The following is a 15,280-nucleotide window of genomic DNA, read 5'->3' on the forward strand; positions in this document are numbered from 1 at the left end:
GTATCTTTTAAAATTTCTAATTCTGAGCATCATTATTTCTGATAAAAATATTTTCCCAAAATCTGATACGTAACACAAGACGTCACATAGGCACTGCTTAGTGTTTCCAGAAATATATTTTGTGCGGATTTAGTTTTCAGATTTTTTTTGTTTTTTGGTCTACGGGTGCTTTGGTGAGCCGTGTTTTAGAACCTCTATGATCCAATTTTCCTGGTCAGTCTAATGCCTGGGTCGGGACCAGCGGTGCCCACCTGGTGAAGGGGGGACCTGGGCGTCAGACCACAGGGGCTACTGACGTGCTCGGTATGAAAATACTTGTTAAATATTAACAACAGGAACTTACCAGGATTTAGAAAATGTTCCGAATTCGTAAAAATGCTCCATTGCAGTGGGTCCCCGCAGGCACTTACACTCCCGTCCCCGGCCCGCGCCTCCTCCGGGTGGGGCTGTGCCTGCGACGCTGGGCGGGTGCCACCCGCGAAAAAAAGGCATCAGAGGGAAGCTTCAACATCATCGGGACACTTTATTCCTCAGGACGTTACAGGCAAACTCTCCCGGCGGAGCAGGTCAGTTCTGTTTCTGTGGAAAGTGTGCACCTTCGAAGTCGGGGACACTTCCTCCCTCGGACACGGGCACCGCGGCCTCCGCGGCGCAGGCCCAAGAAGCAAGTTCCTCTGGTGCAGGCGGCCGCGGGCCGCATGGAGGGGCTGTTCTGCCCGGGCCGCCAGCACCCAGCCCGGCATGCATGCATGCGCGGTGGTCGGGGACAGGCCCGCACCGGCTGCCCGCGTCCACGACGAGAACGCGGCGCCTCACGCGGACTCCTCGGCGGACAGGAGCAGCGGGTGGGTGTATTCAAACCCTTCAAACTCCGACTGGTCGATCCTCTTGAGGACGTCCCTGTGGGTACCGGACAGGGCAGGCTCGACGGGCCGCGCGAGACCCCGGCCCGCAGCTCGGGATGCCCCGCCCCCGCCCCCGGCCCCCACGCGAGACCCGCCCACGGCCACGCCCCCGCCGCTCAGGACGCCCCGCCCGTCCGGCAGGTCTTACTCGTCGTCCGGGGTCAGCTGCACCGGCTCGCTGGTGAACTGCGTGTCGAAGTTGTCCAGGCCGTAGTCGTCCGTTATCTGCGGCTGGAAGGGCGGCAGGGCCTGCTTCTTCCCCAGCTGCAAGAAGACACGCGGTCAGACCCATGCACGCCGGCTCGGCGCCCGCTTGGAGTTTGCACAAACATAAACCACGGAATCGAACAGAAGAGACCGCCTTTAAATATGCCTCATGTTTAAAGACCGATTGTTTTTCTCTTAAAGTCCAGCAGGAAGATTTTCCAGTCATAAAAACCCTACTTGAGCTGAAAAATGCTGGCAGCGCAGGCCGTGCGGGATGTACCTGGGATGGAGCGCAAGGTCCGGCCACCCACGCGGGATCCCACGCCATCTGGGGTTTGCGCCCCCCTCGGCAGCCCCACCACTTAAACCAAAGGAGGCTAGTTTGGGGAAGTTTCTTCCTTTCTTAATCTGGGAACCCAGGTCATAAAGGAGCTGGGACCTGGCAGGGATGCCCACACTGGAACCCCTTCTCCCAGAAAAGCCTTAAGTGGCCATTTCTATGGTTTTCTTTTTATATGTAAATTTATTTTTGGCTGCATTGGGTCTTCATTGCCTTGCAAGGGCTTTCTCTAGTTGTGGCGGGCGGGGGCTACTCCTCGTTGCAGTGCGCGCGCTTCTCATTGCGGTGGCTTCTCTTGCTGCGGAGCACGGGCTTCAGTAGTTGTGGCACGTGGGCTCAGTGGTCATGGCTCACGGGCTCTAGAGCTCAGGCTCAGTAGCTGTTGGCGCACGGGCTTAGTTGCTCCGCGGCTTGTGGGATCTTCCTGGACCAGGGCTCGAACCTGTGTCCCCTGGATTGGCAGGCGGATTCTTAACCACTGTGCCACCAGGGAAGCCCTCTATGTATTTCTAATCCCAATGGGATGCAAGGCAGTAAAACGCTTGTCAGGTGGGAAATGGGGCGTCTCAGGACCCAGACTCTGCTTCCTACTCGACATTTAGGAGGATGAGACGTGCTCATGCCTAGAGAGGGTGAGTCGCGCTCTGGGGCAGAGCAACTCAGCGCCACACCGCTCACAGTGAGGACGGAGGACGGCGAGGATGGAGCGGCCCCCACGTTCACACACTCGGTGACATAACCCACCCAGGTGTGCGCTGCGCACCTGTGCTGGGCCAGGCGCACTCCTAAGAACACAGATCGAGTCGTAAGTGAGAGGTAAGGTCCTGCCCCGCGGGGTCTGCGCCCACCCACACCAGCCACGTGTGAGCCAGCAGCCAGCCCTGCAGCCCGGAGCCCTCAGCTCTCAAGGCCCAGAGCAGCTTGACTCAGGAAGAGGATGCCCCAAGCCTTTCGGGACGGGCTGCCCCCTTCCCTTGGAGGGTCTGCGTGAGTGCTGAGCCTGGAAACCTCCACCTGGGTGGGGCCTCCGTGGGACCCCGTCCAAGATGTGGAACTGTCCCAAGGCCCCGTGTGGGGAGCGAGCGACAGCTGAGTCAAAAATAAGCCCCCAGCCCAGCTCAGCTCACACCGGCTCTTTGCACTGTGGGACCCAGAGCCATCAGGAACTCCAGTTATAGCAAGAGAAACAAACTGGGCCTGGAATGCTGAAACATGTTCCATAAGTCTGGGGACTTGGGAAGGATGAACGCAGGTTCTGCTGGCGAAGTTGGTGCATGAAATGAGGATGCCACAGAAACAGACGAATCCTTCCCAGTAATGCCCAGGTGTCAGGGCTGAGGCCAGCGCACCTGCCAGAGCCCCGGCAGAGGAACGCCTGTGTCTGTCACCCAGGGGATGCAGGAGCAGAGGGAACGGGCCGACCCGCAGGCAGAGCGGGGTCACCAGTGTTCGTGTGCGTGCGTGTGTCTGCACACCCGTGCACACACTGCAGTCACAAGGCCCCGGCAGCTGGTAGGGTTGGGCCACGCCCTGGGCACTGTTACGGGGACACAAGGCCTTCCCTTCTTCCCTGACTTCCTCTCATGTGCAAGTTTCCGTATTCTTCTGTATGTATGAAATACATTCTGGTGAAAAGTGAAAAAAGGGGGCATTTCTTACACGATTTTCCCTCCCTCAGGTCTCAGGCTGCTTTAGAAACATTTAAACAGCAAGAGTCAGAAAGACTACGAGGCAAGCACAGCTGGGTGCTGGCCTGGGGTCCTCTGAGCCCAGCCCCACCCCTGCCCCTGCTCTGGGGGCCAAGGCTGCCTCAGTCCGTGGCAAAGCCCCCCGGAGTATCCCATACACAATGTCACCTCCTCTTCCCTCAGTCAAAAGCAGTGCACGAGGGACTTCCCTGCTGGTGCTGTTGATAAAACTCCGCCCTCCCAGTGCAGGGGGCCCAGGTTTGATCTCTGGTCAGAGAACTAGATCCCACACTCATGCCGCAACTAAGAGTTCGCATGCCACAACTAAGGACCCCACGAGCTGCAACTAAGGATCTGGCAAGCCACAACTAAGGAGCCTACCCCCACAACTAAGACCCATCGCAACCAAATAAAAAAAACAAAAACAAACAGTGGACGAGAACGGTGCCACCCGAGTGATGTCCTGTGCATCCCACCACTTAGCCCTGCGGTGTTATGGGAAAGAGGAGGCTGGCAGAGGACGGGGGTGAGGGGTGGCGGCTCCGGTTCTGAGGAGATGGCCTGAAAGAGGTGAGGGAGCGGTGGAGGTCGGGGAGGGGCACAGCTGTGCAAAGACAGGAGCGGACCTGGTATGTTGGGCGTCGAGGGGATCACGAAGGCCCAGCAGAGGAGGCCGTTGCTGCTAGGGGCCACGCGCGAAGCCGGGGACCAGCCCGGATGAGGGTGGCTCAGACCCAGGTGGCTGCAGTGGGGGTGGGAGAAGGTCCAGGCCCTGGAGGTTGAGTCCCTGAGGCCTGGGTGGGTCAAGGTCCACTGCAGGGGGGAGGGGCCACGGTGCACCGGGATGTCCTATTGGAACTAGCTAGCCAGCCAAGCGGAAACATCCGGGAGCTGAATCAACTCAGGCGGATGGCAGCGGTCACAGACCGGGCACCCCGCCACGGGACCCCCCAGCATGGCATGGGCGCCCAGGCAAGGCTGTTCCCAGGACCTTCAAGAAGCAGCCCCCGCCCCCAGGGGCTCGCCAGGCCCCCTCCTTGTTCTTCAGGAGTTTCCAGATGGCTCCCCGCCCATCTCCACCCATCGCACCCCCCTCGAGGGCCGCCCACCGCACGGGGCGGGGGGCGGTATCAGATTCCGCGCTGCTTTACCAGGTCCCAGTCTATACTACGGAAGAAAGCGTGAGACTTGATGTCGGAAAATCCAGTCTGCGGCCGGCAGCCGAGCCTCTCCTTAGGGTCCTGGGGGTCAGAGTTCAAATGAGGACAAGTCAGCACAGAGCAAGGCGGCCCCTGATTCCCGTGCCCAGCAGGGGAACGGGCCTGCCCTCCCCGGGACCCCCCCCCCCCGCCGGCCCAGCACCCAGGCGAAGGCCAGACGTTCCCTTCATTGGAAACGCTTCCTGCCGGCAGGTTAAGCTCCTCCGGGAAGTTCCTCTTTGGCATCGTTCCTCGTCGTTACATTTTGTCAAGCGTGAACAAGCATCCGTAGGACCAAGGAAGGACGCAGAGAGCCACACCCACGCCCGACACTAAAAATGCCAACCAGCTGGTGGAGCCGTGGCCCCAGTAACAGAGGAAGGGCCGCAGCCACGGCTGGCTCGGCTGCCACGGGGGCCACAAGCGTACCTTGTTTAAAAATCCTTTCAACACGTGGGAGGCCTTGACCGAGAGGAACCGGGGGATCCGGATGGGCTTCTCCAGGATGACTGCAACGACCCGGACCGGGAGGTGAGAGCCAGCCCCCTCTCCGTGCCTGGCCCCGCCCGCCATGTCAGCTCTGCCCAGCAGCCAGGGAGCCGGCGGCCTGCAGGGCGCTGGGAACCCTCCTGAGCAGGCGGTTCGGGGCACTCGTGGTGCCCCGGGCCCCGTCCTACACCCCAGCAGGGTCTCGAGGCCGCAAAGGGCCCTAGTGCCCATGGTCACACGTGCTCACGATCACATACGAACCAACGGTGGCTCAGCTGGCCCTGCGTCCCCACGTCCACGGGTGCCAGAGGCCACCGTGGGGACAGCCTCGCCCTGAGCCCCAGCATGCCGGGGCTGTCGGTTCTGGCCCGGGGCCCAGATTGCAAGGAGCCGTGGCTGGAAGGGGGCAGCACTGTGGCTCAGCACAGCCGCTGCCCGGGACTCATGTGCACACCTGGCATGGGCGGAAGGGAGTTTGGGCTAAATCGGGACAGATTCTCTTTCCCGTGGGCGTGAGAGTGCCGTGTCCCCCTAGCCACGGCCGTTCCCACACCCACGGCCCGGGCTTTGCTCCCTGAGAGCCGGTCGTGGACGGGTGGCCCCACCTAGTCTGTGGCAGCCGCGGGGACCAGCCTGGGGACCTGCACCTCTGAAAGGGGAAAACCCGCAGGGTGTGGAGTCAGCTGGACGCACGGCCCGCGCACCTTGGAAAAGGTAGTCCTCGGTGTTCATGTCGGGGTTGTCGGTGATGATGTCGAAGGGGGAGCGGCCAGCCATCATCTCGAACATCAGGACGCCCAGCGCCCACCAGTCCACACTGAACCCTGGGAGAGAGTGCAGGCCTGTCAGGCCGGGCCTCTCCAGTTGTGCTGTCCCGTCACGGGGCGACAGTCATGACAGTTTGCGTTTCCTGAACCACAGCTGAGGATGCATGTCCCCAGCGTCTCCCAGGCAGCCTGGCCTCCCCTCTGTCCACTGTCCCCGGGACGCTCGGCTCCCCCTTACTAGCTGCAGAGCTGTCTCCACATCGAGGCAGTCCACGGACGGCCAGCTGCTCCCAGGGTCTGCAGCTGTCCACCTCCATCACACACGGGGTCCCCATCCCGGGCCAGGTTCTAGACTCCCTGCTCTGGTCCACAGCTGCCGTCTGTCCTTCCCTGGCTACTAAGTGACTCCAACCCTATCAGCCTCCTGGGTGCCCAGGTATCTGAGGGTGCGAGAACTGCCCACCCTGCCTACCCGCCCCCCGACTGTTAACAGCAAGGAAAATGTGTGGAAATATTCGATGGTCTGTCTGGGATGTGAAAACAGCAGAACCCAAGGAAGGGGTGACAAGCTCCAGTGTCCATGGGGGCTGTGCGTGGCTCTAGCGGCTCTGGGAACCCCCTCCAGAGGGCGGCGCCCACTGACTCGGGACACCCGCCTCAGCCCTTCGGGCTCCTTGACCAGAGGGATCCTGTCCAGTGACCTCGCCAGGGGACACTCAGGTGGACACACAGGACAACAGCTGGGGACTGAGGCCAGTTAGTGGCTTGGGCCTGGGACGAGGTAAGGTGTGCGTTTTAGTGCAATTTGGTTAGGAAGCCCCGGCTGCTGGGCCACGGCCCCAGAGCCCCTGGTGGGGAGCCCCGGCAGGGTTGGCCCCAGGCAGGCCCACCTCCCTCTCTCTCTGCTCCGTGGCCAAGTCCCCAGGGAGAGGAAACTCCCAGGGCTTGGGGCGCGCTCCCCCGCCTCCGCTGCGCCCAGCGCCCTAGCGCCCCGCCCACGCTCACCGTACTCCTCTCCCCGCAGGATTTCCGGGGCGATGTAGTTCGGGGTCCCGCAGAAAGTGCTCGTCGTGTCACCGGGGCCCAGGCCTTCCTGTAGGGATAAAGCCAGTTACCAGGAGGGAGGGGCCCGCCAGACACACCCCCGCCGGCGAGAGAACCAACAGAGGACCGGTGACGTGGGGGCGGCCGGAGCCCGGCAGCCAGGACGAGACGGAGCGGGCACTGGGTTGCCCGGGACCCCCCAGAGGCAGGCGGGGGCAGCGGGCCGGGAGCCCACCTTGCACATGCCGTAGTCCGTCAGCTTGATGTGACCGTCAGCGTCGAGGAGGACGTTGTCCAGCTTCAGGTCCCGATAGATGATCCCTCTCTCGTGTAGGAAGTTGAGCGCGATACAAATCTCAGCAGCGTAGAACCTGGGGAGGGGGTGACACCCGTCATCAGCAGAGAGAAGCCAACCAGGAACCGGGACGGGGGCCCAAGCGCACAGACGCCCCGTATCCTCCGCTGAAGAGCACGTGGGCCGACAGGACAGGACAAGGCACGCAGCGTCCTCGTGGTCAGGGAGACGCACACCAAACCCACCATGAGACGTCACCTCGCGCCCACCAGGACAGCCACTCTCCAAACCCCCCAGACAGAAAAGAACAAGTGCTGGTGAGGATGTGCAGAAACTGGAAGCCTTGTGCACTGCTGGTGGGGATGTAAAATGGTGCAGCTGCCGTGGAAAACAGTACGGAACCTCCTCAAAAAAATTAAAAATAGAATTACCATGTGACCCAGCAATACTGCTTCTGCGTATACATCCAAAAGAACTGAAAACAGGGACTCGAATGGTTATTTGTACCCCCATGTTCACAGCAGCGCTATTCACTGTGGCTAAAACACAGAAGCAACACAAGTGTCCATTGTCAGATGATGGATAAACAAAATGTGGTCCATTGACACAATGCAGTAATATTCAGCCCTAAAAAGGGAGGAGATTCTGACACCTGCTCCGGCGTGCGTGGACCTTGAGGCCACGATGCTGAGTGAAATAAGCCAGGCACGGAAGGCCACATCCTACGTGATCCCGCTTCTACGAGGTCCCTGGAGGCGATTCATAGAGACAGAAAGTAGGAGGGTGGCGGCCGGGGCTGGGGGAGGGGTGGGGAGTGAGTGTCTCATGGGGCCAGAGCGTCGGTTTGGGAAGATGAGAAAGTTCTGGAGATGACGGTGGTGATGGTTGTAAACACCATGAATGTGCTTAACGCCACTGAGCTGCGAACTTATAAATAAATGCAACGAGACAGTAATTTTATCTTATGTGTATTTTACCACAATTAGGAAAGGAGGACATGAGCGTGTGGGGCTCGCTCTTCTCCAATGACTACCCGCCTCCCCCCAAAAAGGATCTACGGTGACTCATGATGCCGCGTGGAATTATTTTCCAGTGAGGAAATGAGGAAAAGAGAAAAATACGGAAAACAGGAAAGAGCTACGTACGGGGTGGAAATAAACGCCCCTCCCGCCCGTGAGGCCAAGGCTGTGCGGCGGTGATGGGGCCAGTGTCCCTGAGAGTCATTTAGAAAGAAATGGAGATGGTCTTCCTCTTCCAGGAGAGCCCCTGCTGTGCATCCGTGCAGACGGCGGGGAGCGGCCCTGCCGTCCAGGCGGCTAAGCTGATGGTCGGGACGTTCACCCCGTTTCAGAAACAGGGGGAAGCACGGCGCCACCGCACACGCAGCGCTCCGGGGGGTCGGCCACTCCCAGGACCCTCCCGGCTCTGGCCTGGCCCCTGGCGGGGGGCAGTGACCCCCTGTGCCCCTTCCCCAAATCCACTTCCCTCCTCCCGACCCCCCAGGCTCCCCCCGGCCCCCGGCTGCACCCACCTGGCGTGCTCCTCGGGCAGCTTCCTCTGCCTCTGCATGTGAAACATGAGGTCGCCCCCGTTGACGTACTCGATGACCAGGAACAACCTGTGGGACACGCGGCGGGGAGGCCAGGGTCACAGGCGCGGCCGGGACCCCCAGGGGTCCCCCTCTCTGGCCGGTCACCCTCCTGAGAGGCCCAGGGAAGGCGGTGACCGGGGCTGCCCGCCCCGCTCTGGGGTCAGAGGGGAGCCGCTCAGCTCTGACCCCAATGCAGTAAAACTCAGGAGAGAAACTCGCCACTCGCTGCGTCCAACACAGTTATTTGTTCTCCCAGGGGTGCCAGGCCTGCCTTTGGTTAAAAAAGGTAAAAATAAGGCAGGGCTGGTGGCCGGAGGCCCACTGGGGCAGGGAGGGCACTATGTGTCTGGGTGGCCGCAGAAGGCCTCCCCAGGGAGCAGAAGCCCGGGTGGTGGGGGGACGGGAGGGGCCACGGGGGAGGGCGGAGAGCTGAGGGACCACCCTGTAGGCCAAGGGGAAGCCAGAGGGCAGATGCACAAACCAGGTGATGCGAAGGACCCTCTGGCCGCCGTCTGGATGCACCCCAGGAAGGGCGGACGGGCAGGCGGAAGGGGGAGGAGGTGCCCAGGTGAGAGCACAGGTGCGCTGGCCAGGAGGGCCTGAGGCAGAGGCCGCAAGATTGCCAGTGGGCTGGGCAGCCAGGAGGGGAAGGAGTGGGTGGGACCCTCCCTGAACAGCAGGTCCCAAGGGGGAGGGTCAGGCTTGCTGACCTGGCCACCCGGAGCGATGCCGGCTGCCCTCCAGGAGGGGTGTTGGGGGCAGCGGGGTCAGGGCTGCCGGCGGGAGGATCCCTGGGATTGACAGATCCGTCCTCCGGATGCAGGCAGGGCCCTTCAAGTCTCCAAATTTACCATTTACCATGTGGTTGCTTTTCTGATAAGATCCTTCTCACATTTAATAAGGTTCCATTTTCAAAATTAAATTCCCACACGATTTTCCAGAAATACCCTGCTGAGGGCAGCTCGCGGATTTTTAGGTCAACGGCTCCTCTGGGGCGCTTCTGGGGAGTTGGGAGCACAGACGGAGGGGAGCAAACCCGCCAGCCCCCCAGCCTGTCTGCATCCCTGATTCAGTGATGACGTCCTTTAACACGGGGCAAGTGAACAAGCTGCAAATCGCCTTCCAACTCTCTGGTTACATGTTTAGACTAGAAACAACTCCTAAATACATAAATAGCAGAAATGGAGACAAAAGCCTGAACACTGGGTGGGCAGCCAGAGCCTTCCCTGTCATCCTGGAGAAAACCCAGCTCCTCTGTGGGGGCAAAGCGGCTCCCCCGCCTCCAAAGGATGCTCCCGGAAAGGGTCCAGGAACCCTGGCCCTGACGCGGGTCCACCCGCTTTGCAGACAGATCGTGCTCACGCACATCTTGCCTGTGGCCGCTTTCACACTACAACAGAGGTGAGAGACGGAAAAAGCTTGCCGACCAGCTACAAACAGCAAGGACAAACGACAGCTGTACAGCCCCCGCTGACCGTCGGGCACTATTCCAACGTGTGTGCACGTCTGATCCTGGCAGCTACCCTGAGGGAAGTGCTATGCAGGTCCTCGACCCCTGGGGAGAGGCCTAAGACCGAACGGTTTTTAAAAAAAACATTTACTAACAACTCTGTGACATCAAAGCACAGGGCGGTATTTGCCACCAGGACCCGGAATCATGCAGCCCCAGGAGGTGTGTTCACCCCAACGTGGGTGCTCCCCAGGAAACGGATGTGGCCGCCCACACAGGGACAGAAAGAAATACACCAGTTCTGGAGACAGACACCAGCAGGACGGCTTAGGCAGCAGAAGAGATTTAAGGGGACATTTAAGAACCCAGAGAAGAAGCGGCAATGGTAGTTTCCCTTCTGTATCCAGGGGAAAGACCGTCAAGGCAGTTTCAAGAGGAGCCGCATCTCTACGCGTGGACGCGGGGACACGTTCAGCTGGTCTGTGGCTGTCACCTGGGGCCCCGGGTCTCAGGTAACTTGCCGATCAAGGAATTTATTTCATTTGTGAAACTGATCAGCTGCAAGAACAGAGCAGGATGGGTTTTTTTCTTAAAGCAACTGTGTATCTGAAGAGTTTTTTCGTTCTACAAACAAATCTTAATACTACTTCCAACACTGCCCTTTTTCTGTTTCCTCTCTGGTTTCTACAGGAGTACACTGGATTTACAATGTTGTGTTAGTTTCAGGTGTACCACTTCCAGCATTTCTTTAGCGCAGAACCCCACCAGAGCCGCCAGGGGCTGATTCACTCTGATGACAAGGCTTTGTGTGACTCAGACAAGCTGGCTGCTATGACAAAACGCCCCGATGTCCATGGCCAAGCGCAGCCGAAGGCCGTCTCTGGGCTTCACGCCCGGGGCTCTGCCATGGCGCAGGCAGAGTTGGCACGTGTGTGATGCCAGGATGGGAAAGAAGCCACCCCTGGGGCCAAGACAGCAGCTTACGTTTCCTCGGTACTTCACAAGATGTGCAAAATATAGTAAAACCTCGCAAAACAGGATTCATCAAGAGCTGGAGACAGCAAGGGGGGTAAACACCACGGTCAACTCACAGGCTGGGACCAGGGCAGGAGCAGAGGCCAGAGGCCGGCCCTACCTGCCTGACGCCCATCACCCGAGGAAAACCTGGGATGTGGGGCCTGTCCGATGGCTGAGGGTGCCGGGGGCAGGGGAAGAGGGGACCGTGGCCCCACCTGCATGGGAGATGCTCTCCTCAGCTCGGGGATGAGTCAGGCCAGGCCCCTACCTCCCCACAGCCCCCATGGGATAAAACACCAGCCCCAGGCTTCCCTGGTGGTGCAGTGGTTAAGAATCCGCCTGCCAATTCAGGGGACATGGGTTCGAGCCCTGGTCCGGTAAGATCCCACATGCCACGTGCACCACAACTACTGAGCCCACGTGCCACAACTACTGAGCCTGTGTGCCACAACTACTGAAGCCCGTGCACCTAGAGCCCGTGCTCCGCAAAAAGAGAAGCCACTGCAATGAGAAGCCCGCGCACTGCAATGAAGAGTAGCCCCCACTTGCCGCAACTAGAGAAAGCCCGCGTGCAGCAACGAAGACCCAATGCAGCCAAAAATAAACAAACAAATTTATATATATATTAAAAAAGCCACCAGCCCCATACCTCGCTCAGAGGGGACACCGATGGCATGGGACAGTGTGCTGAGATCAAGAGGTAATGCCACATGGACACCAGCAGCTGGCTGCATCTGGCCCCCCACCCATGTCTGTCAATAAAGCTTTATCGGAACACTGTCTTTGTCTGTCTGAACCCCAGTGAGTAGCTGCCACAGAGACCATGTGGCCCTCAAAGGTGAAAATACTTACTATCTGGTCTTTTGAAAAAAAGTGTCGACCCCGCTGGTGTCAAAAATAACAAGAACAGCAGACTTTACAGCCCTCACAAAACGTCAGGCACTGTTCCAAGCACATCTGTGTATAAAACTTAACCTGAGAACCGTGCGGTAGGTTCTAGGAGTTTCCCTACTTTACAGACGGGGACACCGAGGCAGTGGAGGTGAAACAGCTTTCCCAGCATCACACAGTTACTGTCTAATAAGATCTGGTAGCGGCCGATCTGGATGAATCCAGAACGCAAGCCTGGAGCCCCACCGCCAGTTACCGACCCCCCATCACAGGGGTGGCTGCCCCCCAGTGGAGCTCAGGGACCGAAGAAAGGAAAAGAGGAAGCAGACAAGCACCTGGGCTCCCGACAATGAACGACAGACAGGAAAGGAGGCTGAGGGCCAAAGGGAGCATCTCGGGAGAGACCACCCTCATTCCCGGATGAAAATCAGAAACGCAAGGCAAGCCCCAGGACAGACACGGTCCGAACCAAAACCCTGAGTCAGAAGGATGCTCACAGCGATCGCGGTGAGCATGCAAACCAGATACAGCCCACGGCTCCGGGGCAGCTGCCTACAGAGCAGGGAAGCTGGCAACTCCAGGCCCAGAAAAACCTCCTCTCGGAGCGGGGGGACGAACAGCTTGTCTCCATCTCCCTGTGGACGGCGCGTGCTGGACGGACACACCACCAAGCACCCGTCTGCGTTTGAGGGCAAGGGGACCTGGCTAAGCCTGGCTCAAGCGCCTGTGCTGTCACACGTGAAGGACGCACGGAACGTGAACTCCAGCCCTTCCCAGACTCGGGAGTTGTGCCTCATGATGGAATCGAGCAAAGCAGGAGAGACCAAAACCGCGAAGCAGCTACAGAAGGACCGGCGGGAGGGTGGCACACCTAAAAGACATAACAATTACAGCAAACGCAGTTGGGTGGTGGAGAGAGGGAAGCTGCCCTCTGAAACACCACAGGCCCCAGCAGATTCAGGGAATCCTGCCAAGAGATCATTGCAATGAGATTTAGAATGTTCCAGAGAGTAAAAAAATAAGGAAAATGCAGAAATCTAATAAAGACTGTATAAGGGGAACTATAGATGGATCAGAAAACATCAATGAAAAACTCCTAAATAAGATCAGAAAACTGAATTCAAAAGGACATTAACAAAACTGTACACTAAGACCAGGCATGCGTTTCCCCAGGAATTCAAGGAGAGTTCAACCCTGGGAAATAGGTCCTAATGATACAATTCATCATTTTAGGAGGCCCCGAGGAGTAAAAGTCATAACAATCACCCCCATAAACGGTGAGAAGACCTTCGGAAAAATTCCATATTCTTTCTTGACAATAAAATAAAAAGAGGTGTAAACTTCCTTCAGACAAACTGTAACTCCACGCCGGTTACTGGCGTGTCTGTAACCTCCCCACTGGGAGTCTCTGAGCTGCGTTTCTGAGGCTCTGGGGGAGATGGGATGATGGGGTCCAGGAGTCCGCAGGGGGGTGAGCCTGTTCCCAAAAGCCAGACAGGGGCAGCACCTCCTTAGCCTCCAGCCTTGTCAGACGGGGCCCCTGTGGACCCGGAACTCAGGGCGATGGCCACAGGTGGGGACGCTGGTCCCTGCTGCTCCCTGCCTCCCCCAGTGCCCCTGGGCCCCTTGGTGTAGCAAACGTCAACACATTTGACTGGAATGCCAGCGCGGTCTGGTTCTGCATTCCTGACACCCCGCTGGCCCACGGCAGCTGGCGCTGGGCCCTCAGTGCCAACACCAGACGCGTCCCCTTGGGGTCAGGAAGGGGACAGGTTTGTCCACCACCACCAGTCCCCAAATGTGGTAGGTACCAGCTGATGTCATTAGAGGGGCACGAATCGGGAAGGAGGGGGTAACAGCATCGTCTGCAGATGTTATCACTGCACAGCCGGAAATCCAAGAAAACCACCTGAAATTTACCGCAGAAAGAGAATCATGAGGCAAAGGGCCCGAAATCAACGTGCAGAAACCGCGTTACGTTGCTTGTTGCTCTAATGGAAGAAAAGGCTCCCTTACAGCGGAAACAGAAGAGAGAAACACTCAGGACAAGATGAAGCGAGGAACTGAAAACTCTGCACGAAGAAAAACTAAGCTCTCCCGAAAGAGCAGATGAAAAGGGAAACCACGTGACTGAGCAGGAAGCGCCTGCACCCTAAGGATGCCCCGTCTTCCTTTCCGGAGCTGGACAGGTTGACTCCAAAGTCCACATGGAGAAATAAACAGCAGAAGGGAAAACAAGCAGCAGAACGTGCCGGTGACAAGGCCAGGCAGTGCGCACAAAGCTCCTTCCTCCTCCACTCTCCTGCGTTTTGAAATGGCGTCAAGTTTTTTTGAAAAAAGGAGCTACTCTTCTACGTGGTTTCTGATGTCGTTTAATAGTTGGCAAAAGCGCAATTTCAGGCCTGGTCCTGACAGTTACTTCGACCAAAGGAGCCCCCACGCCCGGCTCTAGCGAGGCCCTGTCCAGGGGAGGCGTGCAGCTGGACAGGACGTCATCTCAGTCAGGCAGTGGCTGCGTGGGGCACCGGAGTCACCGCATCCTAACGGGATGGTCCGAGGACGCCCACTCACGGAGAGCACGTCCCACGCCCGTGCACGCCCGTCCCCAAGCACGTGGTAATAACATGTCCCCACCACCCACTTGCCCTGGTCTGAAAGCAGCCAGTCGCCACCAGATTAGGAAGAAAGAAGGAATCACACTCAGTGAAGGCCGTGTGTGGGCACAGCGGCAGGAGGACTCAGGCCCCTGCGCTAGGCGGACGGAGGCCATGCCCCAAGGGTCCCTCACTGTCCGGGGCTGTGGCGTGATCCACAACAGCTACCACAGTGTTTCCAGAGAGATGGAAACGATGGAAAAATACAGCGAAGTCCTGAAACCTCCTGAGTGTTCCAGGGAGTCTCGACTCACTTCTCCCCACGCGCGCCCTCGTGCCGGGCAGTCTAGCCCGAGGGGCCCTGCTTGGTAGCCTGAGGGGTCAGGGCTGTGTCCGGACCGTTTTAGGGGATGCAGGGGATCCAGGTGGAGAACAGAGGCTGACGTGGCTCCACCCACGCCCACTGTCACTCAGCGCCGCGCTTTCTATTCCGGGTTTAAACTATGACTGGAACACAAGTACTGCCTTTGGAAAGTACAGTGACTCACGTTCCCAAGGAGGGAGCACCTGCCCCTCAAGGTCGCGGATGACTCCTGCCGCGTGCACGGCCCCGTGGGCGCATCCTCACGCAGATGTCACAGGTGTCCCGTGACCACCACCAGGGCCCCCGGGAACCGGATCTCCCTGACCCTCCATCAGGAGCGGGCGGAGGTCAGACTGGGCCCGGGGTCTGCTCACCGCAGGCCCGCCGGCTCCTCACCGTGGCGACAACACCCGTGGCCCCGGCTCCCCCTCGGCTCCCG

At 59.0% G+C, this 15,280-nt stretch overlaps 1 protein-coding gene across 2 annotated transcripts in view; it reads right to left on the reverse strand.

Moving 5' to 3' along the window:
- Positions 1–498: 498 nt before the first annotated feature.
- The window catches only part of PRKCZ (protein kinase C zeta), a 97,995-nt gene continuing 83,213 nt past the window's right edge, over positions 499–15,280 (reverse strand). For both annotated transcript variants that reach the window (XM_030881003.3, XM_060284128.2), the window contains 8 exons: positions 8,466–8,552; positions 6,875–7,010; positions 6,601–6,688; positions 5,533–5,652; positions 4,769–4,848; positions 4,292–4,381; positions 1,054–1,169; positions 499–900 (listed from right to left, as the gene is read on the reverse strand). In XM_030881003.3, the coding sequence (XP_030736863.1) occupies positions 813–900; positions 1,054–1,169; positions 4,292–4,381; positions 4,769–4,848; positions 5,533–5,652; positions 6,601–6,688; positions 6,875–7,010; positions 8,466–8,552 (805 nt within the window). In that variant the 3' untranslated portion in view covers positions 499–812. The remainder of the gene's footprint in view (positions 901–1,053; positions 1,170–4,291; positions 4,382–4,768; positions 4,849–5,532; positions 5,653–6,600; positions 6,689–6,874; positions 7,011–8,465; positions 8,553–15,280) is intronic.

Source organism: Globicephala melas, chromosome 1 (assembly GCF_963455315.2).
Source record: "Globicephala melas chromosome 1, mGloMel1.2, whole genome shotgun sequence".
NCBI classification, from domain to species: domain Eukaryota; kingdom Metazoa; phylum Chordata; class Mammalia; order Artiodactyla; family Delphinidae; genus Globicephala; species Globicephala melas.